Here is a 23,013-nt window from a genome sequence, read left to right as displayed (position 1 = left end):
ACAAATGGCTTTCATTATCTTAATTTATGAGTGATATTTTGTAATACTCTAACAGAAGGCATTCCAGAATTAAGATCCAGCACTCTGAAAATGAGACCTTTTATCTTCTTGTGGTGCCAACGCTTGGAGGATTCAATGTTGGCTACAGCTCCAAGGCCTTCATTTTTCTCCCATTGCAAGCTTCCCAAACATGGCTAAAAGGCTTTTACACTCAGAAAGCTCAGGTCTTCCTAGAATAGAAACTAAAATATTTCTCATTTTTAAACAAGAGTGGTAAAAAGAAGTCCAATGTCAAAGCTGCTACTAAAAGAAATTACAGAATATTATAGAAATAGAAGAGAAATTAATAAAAGGCTTCTAATCAGTTCATCTCCCTTTGCCCTTGGAGACAGTGTTTATGCTGCCACTTGGGAGTTAACTCAGGGAGTTTCAGAGGGCAGCAAATCTTGCCTGGTCCCATTTACTTCCTGGGAAGCTTTTTCCATACCTGGCAGACTTTTCGGTTTGCAACTGCATTTACAGTCTGGTGGTCAACCGGAATTCTCAGAGCAATTTAAAACTGTGTATGTGGTTCAAAGGCTTCAAACCAAGTAGAAATACTTCAGAATGTTTTTGTCTTTTTGACTTTTGAAGTCTGATAGTTGTCAAGAGCCCCTCTTTCCAGGATTTCTTATATATCTCAGGTTTCTGAAGTGCTGTTGTACAGCTGAGTTGTCCTCGACTCTATTGCCATAGACCTAAACAAACGTGGTATCTTTATCTCTGCAATACCAACAAAAATGAACGTTATCACCTCCTTCTGTTTCTTTTCAGTGCTATTAACTGTTTCTATAAAGGCAGACAATGATTTTGCTTCAACCATTCCCAGTTTTTGCTGGAAGAACACCACCACCTCTGGAGAGCTTGAGCTTTTGTTCCCTAATCATTGGCATTTAGTTTATAATCTGCAATGTTGTCACTGGGGAGGGATGTGCTCCAAGACTAGTTTTCGTATAGGCACAGACAAAATTAATTTGTTTTTTTTGATGGGTAGGATGACTCCTATGGAGAATCTGAAATGTCTTCATTAGAATAACCTTAAAATAACATTAAAAAACCTGCAAGTTTTCCAGTTACTCCATAAACCAGGAAAACCTAAAAAGAACGTCAGGGTAAGGAGGATTTATATCATATGCAAATATCATAAAGTAGTAGCTTTCTTCCAAATTGGGGTTTGTATCTTGCAAAAGAGGAGTTGCTTGGTCACACATTGTGAACCAGAAATCTGGAACGTTGTTGTTAAATTCCAGCATTTCACAGGATTGCTTTACTTTGTCTAAATCCTTTTCTGAAAACGGAAGGAAGGATTTATATTATTTTTTGTCATATTTCACAGGCTAGCATTCATTCCATTCCTTGAAAATTAAATAAGTAACCTCTCTTGCCACTGAAAAATCTCTAGACATAGAGATCTTTGCACAATAAGGAATATGATATTTCTTTCATACTTCCTTCTAAATTCCATTATTATTCAGAAGACTGAAGGTGACAATATTTTGCACTTTTCTATTTTGTTCTGACTTTGTATGTGAAGTCTGTGGAAGCCTTTTCTTTGTTGATCTCTCCTGTAAGTTTAACTTGGTAAGGTTAACCTCTTTTCCCAAATGGGAAACTAAGACACGAGTTTGGAGTGTTGGATACCTTGAGTACTCAAGTCTTGAGTAGCTTGAAGCTTAGATCCAGCTTAAGTGTAAGACAAGTAGCAGAAGTGAAGATAAGATGTCCTTAGGAGAGGAATAGCAACCCTGTCATTCTTCGTCTTTGTGCAGCTTTTCTTGAGGGAAATAAATCAATTTTCCAATTATGGTTTTCCCCTAAACATTTTGAGGTTTGTATGGGGCTGTTAACAGACTTGGCTATTGCTTCTTTATGAGCAGGGTACACTCTGTCCTAGTGTCACTTCATAATGGTACTTACATAAGTCTTTTTTCACAACTGGAAGCAGGGATAGAAAAGCCTGTGCTCTTATTTACTGAAAAAGCATATCCCCTTCCTTCCCTTATCCTTGCAACTTCCTCTCTGGGGAGATCTGGCCAGTCCACTGTGATTTACACTCACTCTGAGCAGAGAAAGAACTGCCTTGCCTGGCATATTAGTCACAAGCAGTGTGCTTCATCCTTTCTGGAAAGCCCCAGCCAGGAAGGAGGAAAAGGTTAAAATCAGAATTCCACCCCTTATTTCTGAACCTTGGCTGCTTCCACAGGCAGCACTTGTGGATCTCCTGGTTCTTAAAGCCACTCTCCTGCTCCTTTAGCCAGCAGAAAACATCTGTTCCGTTGCTCTTCTTCTTCCAAAGGTCCACAGTGAGACAGCCACTCAAGGCCATCTTGGATGCACGTGGGCAGATGGGAGTGACATGGAAGCCCCAGCAGACCCACTGGAAGTAAGTGACTTTTTTAGCTGTTCTCTGAAGAGTTTTCTGATTGTCAGGAACTCCTTGAGCTGGTGCAGGTATCATGTGTGTGACTTTGTAGACTGACAATTGTGGATTCACTTTTGTGTTCCAGTGGACTCTTCTGAATGATTTACAAGGTTTAAAATCAAATAGAAATATTTTTGGATATGGCATTCTTAGAAAGAAAACTTTTCCTAGCATTTTTTTTTACCTTCTAGAAGTATTTGGTCATTTTAATTTGTTGTTGCACAAAAGGTACAAAGTGGTTCATTTTAGTGACCCAGAAACTTCTGTGAGCAATATCCAGTCTGGTTGGTGCCAAGTGTATGTATAGTTGTGAGACATGTGAGTGGTCTTACTCATATCAATATTAATTTTAAACATGCAATTAAATATATGCCTAAGAAATTCAGCGTCTGAATAACTCCATTGGCTGCCAGGTATCACTTCAGATAGTTTAAGTTAAACATGTCTATGAACTACAAGAGGAGGGATTAAATGTTTCCTGCCTTGGAAGTCAAGGGTTCCACATTTGAGCTCAGCAGGACTGACCACAGGGCAAATATGTGGTCAGGACTTTTGCCTATGAAAAGACACAACAAAACTCTTCTTTGATCCTCGTTGGTATTTGGCATTAAATTCTCTAGCTGAAGAAAATTTATGTCAGGAGATTCAAGGCCTCAAAAGCGATCACACTTTTTTTTCTGGTTTTTCATGTGTTGGTTGAGGATTTAGGGAGGGAAACAAAACTCCCTGAGCAGTACATTTGTACATAGTATGTTCTTTTTTTATGAGCATGCCTCTTTTTTCCAGTGCAGTTCTCCCTCTCTCTCTGATAGATCACATGTTTGTTTTCATGGCAATCCATAGAAACTTCTTGGAAATTATGATCTGTGGCACTACCATTATAAAAATGAGGGTTGTTGCTGTTGTCCTGCATGGGCCAACCCCCACGCTTTAAAAAACAACTGCAGACTGATTTCCTAATTTCTCCAAATGGCCTATTTGTTTTCTGGGTTGCTTGCTTTGAGCCCGCTGTGCTAAAGTTTATTACCTTGGGCCTGCAAGCACTTACCAGGGGCAATGCTACTAATTATTCTGGTTCTTGTAAATGAAGGGAATTACGCCCACTTCAAGTTATGCTCAACTTTTGTGGCTTGTACTAATTGTTTAAATTGCCATCTGTAAGATAATTAAAATCCAATTTCATGTTCTGTCTTTCAGATGGTACAAATAGATATGATTTTGTTTATTTCAGTGGCTGTTTGCATAATGCTTCAATTAAAACACAGACTAAGCAAGGTTAAGGCAGATGTACACTTCAGAATCTGCTCTCAGTAGGTGTGAAGGTACCAAAATACAAATGCAATGCAGGAAAAAGTTTCTGTTTCAGTTCCTTTACGTGCACCTGCCAGAGTGGATGGAGCTTTACACAATAATCATGCCAAAAGCATGAATTTTTGAACATTTCTTTTCTCCAGTCAAGGCACACATTACTGACCAAAAAGAAGACTTCATCACCCAGTTCTCTGGAACAACATATCCTCTCACTGGAAAGACAGAGACGAGAGGTAACCGTAGATATACCCCTAACCTTTACAGAGAGAACCTCTAAGACAGACCTTACAGTATCAGTAATGGAAGCAGGAAATCACTGAATGTGTTATCACTGTTAATTACACTGTATTTAAGTAGCTGTTTGTTTTATCCACCAGTCCAGCAAGGCCTGTGTTCTTCCTCTGAGAGTCTCATCCTGTGCTCTGGTCAGATAATTTCTATGTGGATACTTGTCGCTTTGCATTTCTTCCCAGCTTGAAGTGTGCAAGCACTTCAATTACATTTAAAATTACGTTTAAAATTACATTTAAAACTAGTTCCTAGTTCTCTGTACCACACTAGGCAGAGTTATATTTAGAGAACTGTTCCTAAAAACAAATGATGACTTATCGTACCGTGGCTATGAATGTAGAAGAGCAGAGATTTATGGGGTGCAAAGGGCAAATTTTATTAATTATCACAGTTGTAAAGGCCAAGGGACAACTGTGAGTAACAGCCAGGGGTGTCTTGGTCACAGGTAACAGCAAACTGGAAGCTGGTCTTTTCCTGAGCATCGTAAAGAGTGACCCTATATCCTTCAGGTCATTTGTTTGGAGTCAAAGAAATTCTAATTGGAAACCTATTTATGGAACTGAAAGCAAACTAGCAGGGAAGTCCTTGGCCATCTAGGAGCTGCAGCTTGGGATCGGTACAGCGCTGCCAATGATTCTCCTGCAGCTTATGGCATATTTGCATGTTTGCTGGATGTTGCTTCCTGAGTGTTCCTGTGCTTTAGCTGGAATACCAAAGCACTGATAGATGGGCTGGAAAGCTTGCCAGACCTTAAACTTGCTTTTTCTGGAATGAACTGCCCAGATGATGAGGAGGTTGTGAACAATCATAGCTGGAGGATTAGAATGCCAGTCTATTTTTGATTTATCAAAGATGTTGAAATAAGGGTTATTAATTGTGACTTTCCTGGTAATTACAGCTTCTGGAGGTGAACAAGCAATGGGATCATCAATTTAGAAACATGAAACAGCTCTATGAAAAGCAGGTAACACTGTTGATGACTTCTATTGGAATATGTATGTCACCTAAGTCTGTGTTCCAATACCAGCCAGCCACAGCCATGGCAAATTCAGCCTGCAGTGCCTGCTGTGCCCAGCCCCTGTTCCTCATCATCACATATTCTGTTGGTTCTTGTCCCATCTCTCGTGCCTGGCTTGGGAAGCCTGGGAGCTCCCTGGGGCCTTGCTGTAATGGTGGAGCTCTCAGGTAAATCCTCTGTGAATGTTGCCCCCTGTAAGCAGGCACTGTCAAGATGAATTCTAGATAAATACTTTTTCTTTCTTTCTTTTTTATGTTTTTTCCCCCAAGATCCAATTGACGTAGCTTTTGTTCCTTGCTTATGGTTGTGTGGCATCACTGCTGCAGCCATTATCATCAGCTGCCCAGTGAAGCTGACTGCTTACAACTTTGCCTGGTATTCCCAAACCCAAGTTGGTTCATTGACTGACACTTCTCATCTATTGCTTCCTGCTATGAGGAGGAAGTTTACAGGATGATCTCATGTGCTCGTCAGGAAGATTTTCTCTTCAGTGTTTTCTGACAAGCTTTACTGAGATCTGAATCATTTACTGTCTCTTTTTTTTTCTTTCTTTCTTCAAAGAGAAGAGAAATTCAAATGGCTCTTCCTCATTTAAAATGGAGTTGTTTTACGCCCCTGGGTAGACACCTTGGAGGTGCTGTGCCTTTGGGAATCTCCAGTCAGCCCACCGTGGTCTGTCCCTTGCTTTTCAGCTGGCAGAGATGAAAGCAAGGCTGGACGCATCGGAGAGGAGAGTGAGCGAGCTGGAGCAGGAGAGACATCGGCAGCAGCCAGGGGATGAGAGGTTGGGAGTGCTGGGCAGAGAGAAGCTGTGGCAGGAAAAGGTAGGAGGGTGCACTCTGTCACCTCCTTTGTGCTCTGTGCTCAACACTTTCTTGCCTTTCATCGTTCTTTGCTCATGCAGGGCCGAGCGTGGGCTGTGAGATGAGATGTGGTGCTGAGTGTTGTAGCCAAGGCAGTGGCTGCTGATGTGCCTCATCAGAAAGCTGTGCACAGAGGGAGAGTCATTTCAGTAGAACCTGGCAGACAGAACAGCATTAGTGTGTGCGTGGGGGGCGTAGAGAGCAGATTGATACAAGCGCTGCAGAGATTTCCCTCCTGGCTGTTCAGTTCAGGGGGAAGTGCTTTGTGAACAAAAATGCTACAGCTATTTCAAATGGAACAGGAGCATCACTGCAGGTGTTACACAAAGTGCTTGGCAATAAATACAATGCATCTCCAGACACCCAGATTTTGGTGTTGGCAATATAGGCTGATTCAGCTCCCTGCAAATGTTAGTAATACAGTCACTGCAGTTATTAGGCCTGGTCAGCCACTCTAGAGTGCTGTTCACCTCACCCTGACAGTGGCTGGGCTCCTCTCTCAAGACTCCTTGGGCACTGGCTCTTATGTATTCTTTTGCATCTAAAATTCCTAAGCTGAATTCCCACCTCAATAAAACCACCAGCCAGAGTGATCAGCATGTTTATGCCTGACAAACACACAAAACTTTGTGCTCCATTTTCCAAGCCCCACAGAGAGGTGCTTCCTGTTCTCATTCTGCTCAGTGGGATGATGTACTTGGTGACCTCTCATGAGAGTTTCTGGATGTTGATCTGATGGCTGAGGTTGAGCTTCTCTGTTCACTTGGTAACTTGAAGCAAACCTGCAAACAAGTGGCAAACGTGTCACTTCCAGGCTCAGATGAGATGTGAGTTACCTGCTGCAGGAAAAGAAGTGCAAAGCCCTCAGCTTATATCTGCATAAGCTGAACATTCATCCTACCTGCTTATCAATTAGTGCTAGCCAAGCATGTACTTGATTTCCAACCAAGGGGACTCTGTACATGTTTTAAAGCAAACTAAGTCATTATTATATACTTGCTGAATCACTTCCTATATTTACTCTGAGTGTGGATTCAATGTGAGACAATCCATCTGCCTCTTCATACTACTGCCTGCCTTTTAATTTACCATATATGGGAAAAATACCCCTAACTGGCTTTTTATAAAGACAAGGATGAGAATACACTCTGCAAAATTTTTTACTACATACATGAATAATGAAATAAATGACAATGTAATCCAAAAATTTCTTATGGGGTCAGGTTAACCTGCATGGAATTTCAGCCTTAGATCAGCAATTTCTTTAAAAATTAATTATTTTTCTTCTCCCTGGGCATGTCTATGTGCCCATAGACAGGAATTAAAGACTAGCCTAGTCACTGGAAAGTCCCAGTGTCAGAACACCTAAGATTCAGTGTTGAATAAGGAGCAATAAGATGTAAGAATTCAGATGGCTCAAAAACCTGAAGAAACTGGAGATACTTTGTTGTTAATGTTCATGTTCCTGGAGGTGCCAGCCTTTGAGAAGGAGAATGTGTGGAAGGAGCTAGGAAAAGATACCATTCATATGGTGTCCTGTGCACGTGATTGTTTGATCTCGATTTTTTTATTCACATAAAGCAGCTGCAGAAGAATATTTGAAATACTTTCTTTTTCTTTTGTAAAAAAGCTGTTATGTTTCATATGTCCAAACAGCTTTGTTCCAAGACCAGTCTGGCAAAAGTGGGCTAGTGAGGAATGTGTTACCCTGCAAAGGAAGCTTATGGGATGCCATTTGCTTCAGGGTCTGATTTGGATCTCAGCTCCATTCACTGTAAATCGAAAATAGCCACTGTGAAAGCCATAGAATAAGACAGTCAAACTTACAGGTTGGCAAATGTCCTTTAATAATTCTCACAGTACCATCTTGGAAGGCTCGTGTTGCAGGTAGGGACATCTTCCTGGTAGTTTTCTGGAAAGGCAACAGTGCAGGAATATGCACTAGGAATGGTCAGGTTGAAATTCAACAACTGTGATGGGGTCAAAAAAAGGTAGATTTTCAAGCCTTGATTGGTTGCATGGTAAATCTAGAGTGGGCTGAGACCTGTCTCATCTCTCCTGTAGTGAATAAAGCCTTAAGACTATGTGACACTGAGATCTGGTTTTGTCTTTAGTGTTGCATGGCACTGGCAATGGCTGGGACTCCTCCAGCATTTAGCCTTGGCCTTATACTGTGAATACGTAAGAGAAATGCAATTCTGGGGTAATTGCCTGTATGATTCTGCCCTGCTTGGCCTGCCAGCTTTCTCATGGCTTTGTGTGGTTGCAAAGAGCAAGGATTTAGCCTGCTGTGTTTTCTCTGTCCCATCATGTGGTGAGTGGTTAAAACAATGTCTTCAGACTTTATCATATCTGGGCTTCCAACGATCTGCCTTCCTGTTGCCTCCCTTCCCAGCTGTGCTTGGGACAACAAAAAATCCAGCACATCTGTCAGGCAGAAGATACTCTGAAAATTGTTCTTGAAAAACGTTTCCATCTGCACTTCAGCAGCACCTCTCTGTGTTTTTGCATCCCAGAAAGAAACAAAAGTCCTCAGTGAAGCCCTCCACGACATGAGGGAGGAGAACAAGCTGCTGAAGCAGAAGAATGCCTCCATGGCTAGAAAGAAAGAGCACTATGAGGGGGAAATAAGCCGTCTCAATAAGGTAGGAGCAGCAGTGAGCTGCTGACCAGGAGCTGTTCCTTTAATTCCAGGAGCTCCCTTGTCAGGCAGTGACACTACCAGATGCCCATCTTTTCAATCCTGGGTGAAAAAGGTAGCAAACCATGATCAGCTTTTAGGAATTGGGGAAACAAGCAAGACCTAACTTCAGCTAATACCTGTTCCTGGCAGGTAGTAGGGCTGCACTGCAAAGAGGAAAGTTAATGGAATCTTTGGCTTCTCCTGTGAAACCCCTTTCTAAGCTGTTTCTACATCCTCCCTCCTTAGAACAAAAGGGAAATGGCACAAAGATGACTTAATATGCACTGTAGTTAAAAAGAAGTCACACAGTTTTAAAACTGTTGTTTTACTTATGTTCTGTGTTTGAGAATAATGGCTTCTCCTCACAAGACACAGTCCTGTCTTACTGTTTGTACCCATACATATATATATTCATGCATATAAGTATTATGTGTATTTAGGTCTCACTGAGGAAATTGCCATTAAATAGCTAAATGGGATTTTTTTTTTTAACTGAGGGAAAGTAATAAATGTAATTTTGTTTAATCAAAAGATCACATAAAGCAGTGGGTGTTTTCTAACAATTTTTTATTTCATGGTGAACCACAAACACTTCCTGAGGAAATGCACTGCAGTAACCATTGCTGTGTAACTTTAAGTGCTTTAACAAGCTAAAGGGCCATGATGTGCAAAAGTCAAGCCAAAAAACATAATGTTTGCCATAATAAAAAAATCTGTCAGAACATATGATCTCTAGCTCTTTTTGAAATGCATTGACAGGACTTGCTCAAAGCCTCAGTGTAACTTTCATTACCCATCTGTAATGGGTAATGGGTAAATAGAACATTGTTTTAAATGAAACATCGATTCATGTAACACACTTTCCCAACAGTAATATACTGATTTTCTATATATTTGCATCCTTCAAATGTCATGACAGGAATGCACATAAGACTGGAAGGGACCCTTTTAAGTCTAGTCCCCTGCTATTGCAGGTTCAGCCACTTGAAGTTATTACAAATCAAATAACTTCTTCTTCTGTTATTTGAAATGATAAAACAAAGTCTCACACTATTGCTTCCAAATGCAGTTTAAAATAATCTTCACCTTATTTTTCTCTGCTGTTAACCTTTTGAATATTGAATTTTCTGGATACTTATTTTTTTTCCCCTCCATAATCCTGAGATGTAGAACCTCCTCAAAAAGGTATTAAAAAGTGGCTTAAAAAGGAACAAAAAGTAAGCTAATCAGTCAGGTATCTGTATCTTCAAACTCCCATGCTGAAGTTCAGCCTTACTTTTGTGTTGACATGGAACACAAGCTTTGCCACTATTATAGCAATTTCTCTTCTGCACAATCCTTAGGGATAGCAGCTCATCAGGTAAAAAGCCTTCCTTTTCTATGCCTTCCATGGAAAGGGCTTGTTTTTGATTGGCCTTTTGATAATTGATTAAAAATTGTTCCAGTCCCAGGGAGAGCTGTGTAACGTAATGTGTTGAAAAATAAACAAAATCTGCAAAGAGCTGTGGCAGAATTTCACTATAAAACTGAGCAAGAGTGGTACAATGTTGTGTGTATTCCTAACTCCCTCTAGTGACAAGCTATCGAGACTACACAACGTCCTCTCAAACAGGAGAGTTTGCTCCGTTCCAGTTGAAGAAATCTGTACTTTTAAGTGCAAAAAATGTTTCGGTCCGACTTTCCCCTAGTCACATTTTTAGGCCATCTTTAAATATTACTTTTATTTTCTTGGGGTGTTTTTTTGTTTGCTTGCTTTTGGCCTCAGCTAAGTTTAGACACCTGTCTGTTTTCCCAAATTCCAACTTGCACAGGGAAATGGTGTTTATGGATGAGATTTGCAGCTGTGATTTCCATAAGTAAATATTGTGTATGGTTATAAGTAAAAGCACAGTCCCCTAAATTGCACTGACTCAAATTCTTGGATGTAGTGTGGTATCTTTGAAAGTGTGGACCTAGTCATGGATATATGTTATTCGTGGGGTTTATATCCAGTGTATATAATGGAGACAAATGCAAGTGAAGGGAAAACCTCTTTCTAAGAATTTAAAAGGATATTTTTTTCCTTTTCATGTAATGAATCTCTACTTAGCATTTTTGCTGTTCGATGTTACAGGCCCTTCTGGATGTGTTGAAAAAGCAGCACTCGCCTGTCCTTGGGACTCCCCTGGGGAAGGGTGACAGGAACAGCATTGAGGAGATGAGAACCCAGCTTGAAGTGCTGAGACAGCAGGTAAGAGCAGCTGGAAGTAAGGCTGGATGGATTTCACACAGCATAATTTTGCCTTGTCTCCCAAGAATTGTACCTGGCAGACTTGCTATGCAGAGTTTTTGAAAGGAAGTCTTGGAAAACTAGAACGTTGGCGTTGCAGTTTTTCAAGCATGAGGAAAAACATTTACATCCATAACCTACATCCCAGTTGCTATAGATGTGTATTTATTTCTTCTTAAATCTTTGTTCTGAACAATTCAAGTGCTTTGTGCACTGCCTTTCTTTCCATGTGAAAGAACCTGTTTAAAAAACATTATCGTTTTCTGATAATTTTACATTTTGGGTCTGGACAGTGTTAGGGGTAATGTTATTGACACACAAATGGATGTGATCAGAATGTGAATTTTATTCAATGGGAATAAAATACTTGTTTCTGTCACGTTTGACAGCAGAGCCAGATTTTGCTCTCTAATGTAATGCTTGCCACATGCCGGAGAACAAAATCCTGCACTTGATTGTACAGTAATAACTTATTTCATTCTACACAATAAAATAGAGTAAACCAATTCTTTTTTCCAGAATTCTCATGGGGTATCCGTGTTATGAGTGTATTTTTCTAGTTGTATAAATCAGTACAGTGAGCCCAGACTTGCTTGTACACGAAGTGGAGCAGGAGGCTGTAACTGTATGGAGAGGGGACTCCTGGGACAAACAGTGACGTGGCAGGGTCTCACCAGAGCCTGGTTGTCATCAACCCATCCCTGGTCATGAGAGGAGAGATGAAGGCATTCTTTCCTTGGGAGGTGTCCCCCTCTATGCCAAAGGGGTTCCCTTGCAGCTTCAGCACGTTGTAGGGCTGGGGAGTGAGAGGGAGGGAGGCGGGACAGAATCGGGAGAGAAAAAATGAGGAAATACTGAGGAGGGAAGTGTGTAGCTGGACAAGGGGCACAGGGATTGCAGTTTTGCCTCTGCCTTGGAGGGTCAGGGGTGTGCAGGCCTTCTCCACACATGGCCTGTGGAGCAGAGTCCCCCCACAGCCACACAGAAAGCCTTTGTTCCTTTTCCACAGTGTTATTCAGGAAGGAGGTTCTATCTAGTGGGGACCATGAGGTCCAAAAAAACTCTTGCAAAAATTAGCTGCAACAGGCAATTTGTGAAAATAATTTTTAGAGCCCTGTGTTGACTTTTTTCTTCCCCTGAGGTATTAACATTTCTTTAGTCCTTCTGTGAAGTCATAGTCCTGCTGCCAGCAAAAGGAAAACTGGATCTATCTGATGGGCAGGGCATGAGCCACAGTGAGAAAGGCCTTTGGAAACAGACTGTCAGCAGCTTTAGGGAGCAACCAAGAGGACATGAAAGGAGTTCTGAAAGTTCTGGTGGTGGTTCCCACCCAGACATGCCTTTACTGTTATTTGTCAGTAGAAATGCCACCAACCTCCAGCTCCTCACCGGGTGAATTCCTGCCCATTCATTAGCTGGAGAATTCAGCCAGTCAGCTTAACACCGAATAATTGACAGATTTGTGCTTCACTTCTTGCTGCGGGTGGTCAGACATTTTTTTAGTGGGATGAAGCGCTGTGATTCCTGGGGACACAAAAACAGCTAAACCATTCCACCCCTCAGCAGAAGCTTATCTTCTAGGAACCAGGTCAAACATCTGTATTTGCGTTTTGAATTGTGTGCATTGCATTCCCCTCTGCTTCTTCACTGGGGCAGGGAGGTTCTTCCCCAATTGCTTGCACCTGAGCTACAAGAGGGAAGAGAAAACTGAAAAAAGTGTTGGTAAAATCTTTGTCCTGATACTGTTAATCCCTTAAAAAGCTTGATAGTAGTGTTTGCTGTCTGGTTTATAATATTTAAAACTGATATTTCTCAGTCAGCCTTTTCAATATCAAGGGTCTACAAATACTGAAGCTGTGGACTGTTTTGATTGACAGGTGCCATTGGAGAATAGTCATTACTTGTCATTCTGTATTGGTCATAAAAAAAGACAAGGCAAACTTCTGGTTGTAGGATTGTCCAGAGGAGGGGTCCCTTTGGAATGCACTCTGCTGCTTGGGCAGTGTTTAAAAAGCCACCAGACAACAAAAGTGGATGAAGTGGCTCTGCTGAGATTCCCATCCTTGGTATTGACAATTGCAGGTACAAATATATGAGGAAGACTTCAGAAAGGAGAGGTCTGACCGAGAAAGACTCAACGAGGAGAAAGAAGCACTGCAGAAAGCTAACGAGAGATTGCAGTCTCAACTGAATAAACTCAGCGCTCAGGTATGAGGCAAAAGAAAGCTCCCACTGCCAGCACATGTGCACTTTATTTTTGTTTTCTCACTTTCCACGCAACTCAAAGCTTTCTGGCTTCCATTAATTGACATTGGATTTTATATGAGGTCACCACCTGGGATGAAATCATTCTGAAGTAATGCAGTAAGAAGATGAGAAACGATTAGAGAAGGCTTCCAAAATGAGTAGATGAAGGGAGTATTTATTGCAAAAAACTTTTCAAGCGTATCTTAAAATGGAGGCGGGGGGAGGAATTACCAAAAACAAGTCCAGAGGACTTTGATTGTTTCACTGGCACTTGATATAAGAGTTATAACATCAAACAAACTTTTGAAATAAAGAGCTTCTCTAGTTAACCCTGACCTCTGCAATTGAATTACAGGGATGGTAATATCACTGAGGAACAAAACGGGCTCCATACAAATGAGCTGAGCAGCCGCCGCAATAATTTTTTCTTGCAACATCCTTTTTATCTCTTCAAAGTAGTGTCAGTAGGAAGCCATAGTAAAATCATGGCATGCAAAACTCCAAGCTTTCTCAATCCCCATTAAAAAAAATGACGAAATTTCGAGGTTTCCTGTCTTGACGAAGTTGTGCAATATTTTAAAAGAATGGCCGGTTACCAGCATGTTCTGTGATGATTTATTGTCCTCCCCGACATTGTTGTGAAACAGAAACTTCAGTATTGACTTATTCTCAACCAGCCCAAGCATCAACACTAGTAAGGTCTTGCTGTAGTATCAGAGGCAGTGAAGAGGGGGGTCTAAAAATAGGGCTAAAAGGCCTTTCCCACTCCTCCCCAGGAGGATCGGGAGAAATGCCAGCACCTGAAGGGCTGTACAGGTGCTGTGTAACATGTATGTACAACTTGTCTGTCCCTGTAGTGCATCCACAGTTCACACTGGAGATCTTCTTGTTTGTCTCTTCCTGCCTCAGGATTTGATTAAACAGAGCTTGTGAAGGATTTTAAAGATGAGAGCAACCATACAAAATATTTATTAGTTTGTTTTCTTAAGTCAAATCATTTAGTTGTGACTCACAGAGTCACAGAATGTTAATCATCTTGTACCCCTCCTTCCTCTGTCCTGAAGCAAATTCCTGTTGACTTTACTGTAATGCAGAGGGCCTAAAGAAAAGGCAGGCCTAAACCTTGAGGCCATTGACTTTGGTCCTATACCAAAATTATTTACTTTTCTTGTCATGCAAATGTCCATGTAGTTCTGCTTCAAATTATTGAAAGCTGCTGTGTGTAATGAAAATATAGAATACTTGAATACAGAACACACCCAGAAACGCGCTTGTCATATCTTGAAACCAATATTTTCCTCACATAAAAAGTGCCAGGATTCTGGTGTGGCGCCTTCCTAAATAATTTTTAAACAATAAGTAGTCAGGAGGGGCTAAACAGGCAGCATTGTGACCCAGTGCTGAGAGAGGAGGGCTTCTTCCCCGTTGCTTTTCATTGATGAATTTGTACTTGACTATTCTGTTGGTTGTTGTATCCTGCTGATGATGCATTTCTTTTTATTTTTGTGACAGACGAAAGACCTTCCAGTACAGCCTGAGAGGCCCAGTTACCCACCTCCACTCTTCCTCTCACCCTGTGTGAATTATGGGAGGTGTGGGATGGTTCTTCACTATGCAGATCCTCGAGTACAACCAGGGCCTTGCAGGGCACATGAGCAGCAGCAGCACTTGGTAAGATTCCCACTGCTTCCCATGTGTCAAGGACACTGATTTCCTCTCAGCATGGTGACCACAGAATAACTGGTGCTATCACAGTGCCCTCAACACCAGCAACTGAATTTGTGGTTTCACAGTTTGTTGTTAGTTCCAGATCAATATCAAATTTACTTTGTCAAACACTATTTATCTATAATGCCCCTCAGAAGAAAAATCGGGTTGTTCTGTTGTAAGGAACATTTGTACCTTAATTAGGAAATTTAAGTTGTTGGATTGGAGTCTTGCTGATTCTTTAGGTAAATTTACAACACTCATTCAGAGCCCTTTCTAACTGTATAGCTACCCACATTCAGGATTATGGGTCTGCTCTCTGGAGCCCAGTTCTGACCCTTCAACCTACAATAAAATAATACGATAATAAAAAACAAATCAGCAGAAGTGGAAGGTGTATCTGAGTGTGACTAACACCATGGGAAATTTGCCTTTTTTCCTCAGCACAAGGAAGAATAGCTTTGCATTGGGGCAGGTTATGTGAGGGGGAGTTATCTATTTCAAGGAAAATACTGCTTCAAAGAAAGGTATTTTCGAAGTGCTCCGGGTTATCTAAGTGGGCTGTGCTTGTTCCAATCTAGTAAGAATGCATTTAAACATGGTGAATGTCATTTTAAATACTCAGTGCCTGTTTCTGGCTGTAAAGCTGTCACATATGGAAAGATGCTCATTATTTGGGAAGTTATAGCCTTTTGAAAAATGCATGTAAGGCTTTCAGACTGCAGAAATCCAATGGAAAGGCTGCTGTCGGACAAGTAATTTCTGTGCTTCGGGAGTGTGCTTATCTGCCTATTTATCAAAGTTGGAAGTATTGCAGAATGTTTTTCACTGCAATTTGGACACCGGCCCAGATTATTTTGGCTCTTCTCCCTGAACTTCCATCATCTGGGTTTCTAGTTCTGTGAGGGATCACTGGGTTTACGGCTCTGCCATTCCTGCCGGAGCGCCGGGGTCACTTTGCCTCTCTGTCTTGTAACTCCCCATTTCATCCCGACCCTTGTTTGAAATGCTGTGCCTGGGCCAGTGCAGCCTTGCTGCTCTGAGCTTTGGGAACCTCCCTGAGCAATTTGTTAGCAATGAAGGAAGGTGTTAGAATTTAATGAGTGTCCTGATACCTAATCCTGGGTGTTCAGTCTGTGCTTTTGCTTTTTCAGTCTTTTTATATCTTGCACTTTTTCTTTCCTCTTTACACTGGTAGTGGAAACATTTTGTTTAGTCTTGTTTCTGAAATTCATTCAAGTTTGTGTGGTGCAAGTAGCTACAAAAGAGAAGAGTTGATCAGAGAACAGAAAATCCACCAGAAAATCAAAAAACCCAATGCAAATAAATGAGTTTGAGCCACTGGTGGGAAAACTACCTGTACTAAAAGCAATGCAGCCTTGCTTTGTGTCAAAGCCTATTTTGTTTTCCCATAAGCATGAAATTAGTTAACAATTCCTGTTAACAGTACAACTAAAGTGAAAATACAACAGCTCTTTCTGTCCTGAAGGATGAGAGTAAACACTGCTATGTAAGTGCGGGTGACAGCAAAACACTAAAGTTAAATCTGTTTTCTGTATCTACAGCTTCATCCTGCCATCTTAATTTAGGCAAAACTTCTTTAGAATTCTCTGAAATTTGTTGCCTACAGATTGGAATCTGTAAGATTCCCCTTGGCATGACTCAGGATTTTGTCAGAGTAATTTCTGCGAAACAAGAATTATTTTTCCAGTTTAGCAGATCTGAAGCAGCAGTTACCTGGAATTTGACAAGCTTGCATGTAGTACTTACACCACAGACAGCCTAACCTGAAACGTCTGGTCCCAAAGTTGTTTTCTCTAGTGGTAGTTTGCAGCTCATTTACCACAGTGTGTGGTGTAAACTATAACGCACTATTTCTTTCTTGCAAGATTTCCCTGAACAAAACTGTATTTGCATGGACATAACCTTCCCAATACTTCCTCTTATAAGAAAGATAGGAATTTTTTCTACCTCACAATATTTTCAATAAGTTATTTGATAACAGCTAGTGGCTTGAGGAAAGGGAGGGGGGGAGGGAACTTCATTCCATGACTAACTCCTGTCCCACTGAAGCATGTTACAGGTGTGTTCAAACTGGAGCAGCTTCACCTGGCAGGTGTACCAGGTTTCTCTGAGGTGTTTTAGCACAGACATGCCTGCTGGTATCTTCTGCACTTCAATCCCCAGCTCTTTTAAAATCTGATTTGGTTCTATGAGTGTTTCTTTTGATTTGTGGGATCTAGAAAGGTTTACACCAACATTTCTGATGGGTGCAACATCTAAACCCCGTGCCATAGAAAAGGAAGCAAGCTGAGGGACTTGGATCAGTGGAAACATAAAGCTAAATATAAGATTTTTTCTGTAAACTACTTTTGTATGACTAATGAAAAGCTTCACAGCACAATTATGTTTTTATCATGTCCCTATTCTTCTGTTTGAAGTGTCTGTGAAGGCCATATTGCTGCAATAATGTTTTATTGTTCTGTGCAGCCAGACTATCAGTGGTATGTTCCTGACCAGCTTCCGCCAGATGTGCAGCACAAGGCAGATGGTAAGACAGCAGCTGTTCAGAGCACATATTAAATGTACTTTTATTTTAAGTGGAGGCCTTTGAAGAATGCAGAGCAAACTTTCCTATCTATCTGTCGAGTGCTTATGTGGCAGCTTTACCTTGGAGAGGTTGGGGTATGTACAACACAGGTGAGGTTTCTAATGTAACACCAGCACAGCTTTCAGCTTCACTGCAATTCATAAAACGTCTCTATTACACGTTATAGGATCACACATTTGCCCCATAAAACACCTGGTAATAGTCCTAAAGAAAAGATATTCTCAGAATTCTCCTTAGAGCTTCTATTGCTCCAGCTGAGACCGAATTTGATGATGTGCTGAACCTGGGGGCCAGCATGGGTTTAGAAGTCCTTGGTAACAAAGTACAGGCTTTAGGATGTTGTTTCACCTTAAGGGCAAAATGCCCATTGCTGTTCTTGATCTGCTCTGATAGTTCAGGGTGCCAGGTCTGAAAAAAAAAAAGCCATGTAAATGAACAGAGTTAAATAGTTGCTACAGTGTCAGTACAAACTGGGGGTTTTTTTGTGGAAACCAGGAGGAATATTTAATATTTGTACCTGGACTTGAAACCATTCCTGGTTGTTTTGAAGTACTTGTTTCAGAACACTCAAAAGATGGATGCCAGGGAGCACAAGGAATCTCTTCTGGATAGGAGTCTGCCATTCCATGGTGCAAGTGGGTACCATATGGGGTGGCAGGGACTGGTGAGTCCAGAAGCTGTTTTTTAACATCTAGAAGAAGAAGATGGCTACAGAGGAACTATTCTGCTATTTATTGTTGTCCACATTTGCCCAGAAGAGAGGGTAGGGTGGGAATGGAGCTTGCCAAAATGGCTGATGAGCTTCCCGTAATTACATGGCAACTGTGTGGAGGGCTCTGATGTGGTCACAGGGAAAGTAGAGCTGTGACTGCAGGAGAGAACAGGAGATTAGTTTTGCTGTTCCTCCCACTTAGACTTGAAGTGATTTATTGCACCAGAGGATACAGGGAGGTTATTTGTAACAGGGAATGAAACAAGGCCACCAACTGCAGCCGTGGGCCAGGGCAGTGCACTTAGGGGATCTGAGGAAAGAGAGTTCTTCTCTTACCCTGCTTGACTATGACTTGACTTCTGGCTCCCTGAAAAAAAGCCTTTTAAAAATCCATTAAATCCAGTCTTTCTATTACTGTTCCTTGCCCAGAACATCCAAATACCTCCTTTGTCAATGGGACAGTGAGTAGGACACTTGGAGACTTTCCCTGCCCTTTTTTCCTTCAGTTCCTCATTTCTTGATGAGTCCCATCATAGCACTGGATGTCTGCTTTAACATCTTTAGGGCTCTTTTTATCTTGGCTGACAAAACAAAGATGATTTTATTAGCCATTGATCACACAGAAGTCCAGCTTCTATCAGTTAAATATATTATATATAGGTGCATATATTATATATAGTGGTCTCTATTAAATCTGCATGTAAGTATTTTGAGAAAGGTTTCAAAGATAGAAACCCCAAGAATATGTGATGACAAAGTATCCCAATGTTCCAATTTCTTTGTTCTATTTTGTGCAAGTGCTAATTACAATGGGGGTTTTAAATGAGCCAGTATGTGCAGCAGCATTCCTGAATCTCTTTTTCTCATCCTTCATTTTCTCATTAGATGATAAACTGACCGATAAATCTTATCTCTGCTGAGCTAGGACTTCATTATAGAAAAACAAATCAGCAGTGCAGCAACTTTTAGACATGAAGCAGTTTCCTTTAGGAATGCTATTTCAGTAGATTGATATTTCTAAGGAAAAGCCTTAAGTTTTCCTTAACAAATTTTCCTTTGACACTGGGCATTTTTTCTTAAGTTAGTAATTATAAAATATAGATCACAGGTTGTTACTTTAGAGCTGAACAGAAGTGAAATGAATTGGGAAACTCATATTTTTTATAAGTTTATTCTCCAGACTGCTGTTGTCCCCAGAGATGTGTTTTGGTAGTTGGCAGAGGATCGCTTAAGCACAAGCCTGTGGAGCAATGTTGTGTCCAGTACTGAACTCTCAGGGTGGTGTGATGGTTTGGATCTGGCACTTTTTGATTTGAGCCCTTTCTAATTAGCTGGAAATAACTTCAGAATATAGGAAGGATGAGAGGAATGAGGTGAAAGGAGAAAGAAAAACTGCCCTCAAAAAACTGCTTAAAAACTCAGATAACTCTTACCGGAGTTCAGCTTCTCTGTGAACATAAGGATTTCTTCTCTATATCTTCCTAAACATTAAATATTCCATCTGAAAGCAGGCAGGGGAAAGATGGATAAGAACATTTTGTGTCCAGCCATGCTCCATGGTGGGCTGCTGAGGAGATCAGGCTGCCAGGTAAAGACCACTCAGGGAGTCCTCACAGGGCAACCACCTGCAAAGCAGGATTAGGGAAAATCATCCAAAAAACCAAAGACGTTTCCTTGGAGGTCCCAATAAAGAGGGAAAGGCAAGTGATAGGAGACAGGAAGAGATTAAGGAAGAAGACAATGAGATATTTTCTTACTGCACTGGCAATGTATTTCCAATAGAATAACTCTTCTTTCCCACCTCTGGGCTGGTCCCTCCCCAGATACTTTGCTGTGCAGGAAGCCTAGTCCTAAACTGTGCCTAAATTCTTCCAGTTTAGCCTTGTTCAACCAGCAACGCTGCCTTTGGAGGGACATGAGCTCCTGAGTCTCTCCATGCTCACTCAGTGTTCCTGAACTGGCTCCTGAGCTTTTTTGTTCTTGGTTGTGTGGTTCTGTTTGGGCTTTTTGAGCGATTCGAGTTTAATTTTTAAGGAGCCAGGCGGAAAGATTTCCAGCAAATGTACTTAATGTCACTTCATTTGGCAAGCAGTGTTGACTTCCTTCCTTATCCAACTGTGCAAAATTGAAAAGACAGTTGAAAAAAAAAAGATTGATTATGGAGATTTTCACTGAACCCAGTTTTTAAATGCAAAATTCTCTGGAAAAGAGGTTTATTGCTCAGAAGCCTACTCAGAGCAAGAACCCTTTTGCATGCCACAACTGCTGGCATGTACTGCCTTTTCCTCTTTCAAAATTAATCTTACTGCATTTGTTTTCTTGGCAGAAAGATTCTCAGCACATGTATTCAAGGACCCCAGTCACCCCTTCAGAACATCAGATATAAGTAATGGATTTCTGTGACCTGAGCTGTATGTTTTATGTTGGATCCAGTCATGCCAGGCACAGGGACAAACCAAAATATAGCCCTTTGCTTAATCTTGGCATAATTTGGGAAATCAGAAATCAACCTGCAAAGCCCCAAGGATGCCCAGATGAAGCAGCTGGATGTGCCCACTTACTTTCATTATAATCTCATCTCCTGTTCCCTTTCCACACTCTGCTGCTTTCCAGATTTTTGCCCTCAAGGTACCTAATTTGCTGCTAATGTTGTTATAATTACAGCTAATTGGAAGAAGAGGAGGGGTTTTTCCACTGAAAATAATGACATCTGTAGGGAGAAGGAGAAAAAAATGAAAAAACTGAAAAAATGGATTTGTGGAGGTCTTCAGTGAAAACCAGATAGGAAAAAAAAGTCAATTAATTGACATCTTAATTTTCCTGGAAAAAATCACAGACCCTAAACATTTTTGGTATTAGCCTGTTCTCCGTGCATATGTTACCTGAGAAATTACCAGTGCTCCCAAGTAGTCGAGACAGATTTAATTAGCAGCTTTGCCATCCCCATTGGGAATGAAAATGTGATTATTGTCACGATTTTTACTAGTACAGCTTGATTTCTGCTACTGCAATGTAACAGAAAGGCCATTAGCACACCTGTGGTTTCTAACTGCAGAACCTGTCAAGTTGCCTGTTTTGTAAAGGCATTGCTTTTAAAAATCAGCTTTATCTACCTTGCACAAATGTGGCCCTGTTGGACCAGGTTTTCTGTCGTGTCCATTTGGATCTCACCAGCCCTGTGGGTTTGACAGGGCTGCAGGGCAACTCTCCAAGGCGAATTCAAAACCCTCCTGGAAATATTTCACTCTTGATGTTTCTCTTGTAAGTGAAATACTGTGTGCACTTGCATGTGTGTTACTAGAGATGTGTTACAGCATTTCCAAAATCTTTTGAAACTTCAGGAAGCTTGTGTTACACCAGCAATAGCATCTTTCCTTTCTTCAGTTTTGTTTTTTCCTACCTTGAGTGAGTTACTATCAAACAGGTTTTTGAGCCACAGACACCTGCTTAGCCATAGGTACTGCTACCTAATTGTTCCCTCTGTCATACTTACCTACTCTCCTGGGTGCCCAGGTACACCTATGAGCCCTGCTGAACGTCAACTGAGCTTTTTAGAAGTCTACAAAGGTTTTACAGGGGGTTTTAGGTCATTAGACCCTGATATTTGCTGTCTATAAACCTCAGGACTAGATGAATGTCGAGAGAAACTACCAGTGCACTCTGATGTCTCTACCCTCTTTTGCTTCTTCACTCTTACTACCCCTTGTAGTGAATTGATTACAGTCTTGTAGGGATGTGTAGAACTGGCTTTAGGGGTGTGTCTGTGAAAGCGTTACAAAACAGAGGGAAATTAATCACAAGTGAGTTGTTTTTCTCAGTCTCAAAATAATTCCTGTGGATTTACTCGTGCAGATTCATCCCCGGAGAAGGGAGCCCAGCGCTGACAGCCCGAGACCCGGAGAAGTGTAAACCAGAGGCTGCAAGCAAGTCTTGCAACTTCATTATTCTGTTTTCTTCTGGGGTTTTTTTGCCCTCAGCTCCTTATCTCTTCAGTGCATGTGATTTATGTGTGGTGAAATCCCTTCGAGGACAATAGAAAAGCAGATCATCCAGGCTGGTGATCCTCAGGATCCAGTTAAACTCTGCTGGGAAGCGTTACTGCCCTTTGTTCTGAAGATGCTGTTTGTGCTGCCTATGAGAATCTGTTAAAGAGCCTTACGAGAAAAGATGCAGCCCTTGCTGGGGATTCAGACTGTCCCATCTGTTTTGAATCCAAGAGCTTATAAACCCAATAGTGTTGTGATTTTTGTTGTTGTTCTTTGAGAATTATAGAGAGGGCTTACTTGATTCCAGGGAATGATTTGTTGGTATATCACCTCGAACTCTTTTTCATCTTTTTCTTGGTTGGTAGAAAGGAAATCTGCTTCACTGTTTGAACACATTTGGGTAACTGTAAACAGGGTACCAGTGATGCCAGGCTGAGTAAAAGGTGCCCCTTTCTGAGTCCAGGTCAGCTCTCATTTTGTTTTGGCTCTAGAATTACATGGAGAAAAGTAACCACAGGTTTTTTTCTGTGTGCACTTATTCGTATCAGAAGAATTTTGGTAGAAATATTTAATGGGTTTAATTTCTCAGTGAATATGGCTTTATATTTCCAAATGATTCTTGTAATGAGTCTGAACATCATCGTGTACCCTCTAACCCAAGAATAAAACGTGGCTTTTTAAGTGAAATTGTATTTAGATTGTTAAATTTTTTCAGAAAACTATGGTGTGTGGGTGTTCAGCAAATATTACTTCATAATCTACTTGCAAGATTGTCTCTTCCCTTCAGGCTTTTAAGAAGGCAGCTTCTGGGAGACAGGTACCTGAACCTGCTGGGACCCCACCTGAAAGAAGCA

At 41.2% G+C, this 23,013-nt stretch overlaps 1 protein-coding gene across 5 annotated transcripts in view; it reads left to right on the top strand.

The window, feature by feature from the left end:
- Positions 1-22,846, top strand: part of TNIP3 (TNFAIP3 interacting protein 3) — a 58,648-nt gene extending 35,802 nt beyond the window's left edge. For 4 of the 5 annotated variants that reach the window (XM_027658890.1, XM_027658891.1, XM_027658892.1 and 1 more), the window contains 10 exons: positions 2,336-2,422; positions 3,916-4,005; positions 4,962-5,027; positions 5,774-5,905; positions 8,461-8,589; positions 10,741-10,857; positions 12,979-13,104; positions 14,656-14,814; positions 17,341-17,401; positions 22,026-22,846. In XM_027658890.1, the coding sequence (XP_027514691.1) occupies positions 2,336-2,422; positions 3,916-4,005; positions 4,962-5,027; positions 5,774-5,905; positions 8,461-8,589; positions 10,741-10,857; positions 12,979-13,104; positions 14,656-14,814; positions 17,341-17,401; positions 22,026-22,057 (999 nt within the window). In that variant the 3' untranslated portion in view covers positions 22,058-22,846. The remainder of the gene's footprint in view (positions 1-2,335; positions 2,423-3,915; positions 4,006-4,961; positions 5,028-5,773; positions 5,906-8,460; positions 8,590-10,740; positions 10,858-12,978; positions 13,105-14,655; positions 14,815-17,340; positions 17,402-22,025) is intronic. The other variant, XM_027658894.1, reaches the window with a different exon arrangement.
- The last annotated feature ends 167 nt before the right edge of the window (positions 22,847-23,013 follow it).

Source organism: Corapipo altera, unplaced genomic scaffold (genome assembly GCF_003945725.1).
Source record: "Corapipo altera isolate COAL_440 unplaced genomic scaffold, ASM394572v1 255, whole genome shotgun sequence".
NCBI lineage: Eukaryota > Metazoa > Chordata > Aves > Passeriformes > Pipridae > Corapipo > Corapipo altera.
Note: the sequence above shows the minus strand (reverse complement) of the source record. Positions and strands in the feature narration are given on the sequence as shown.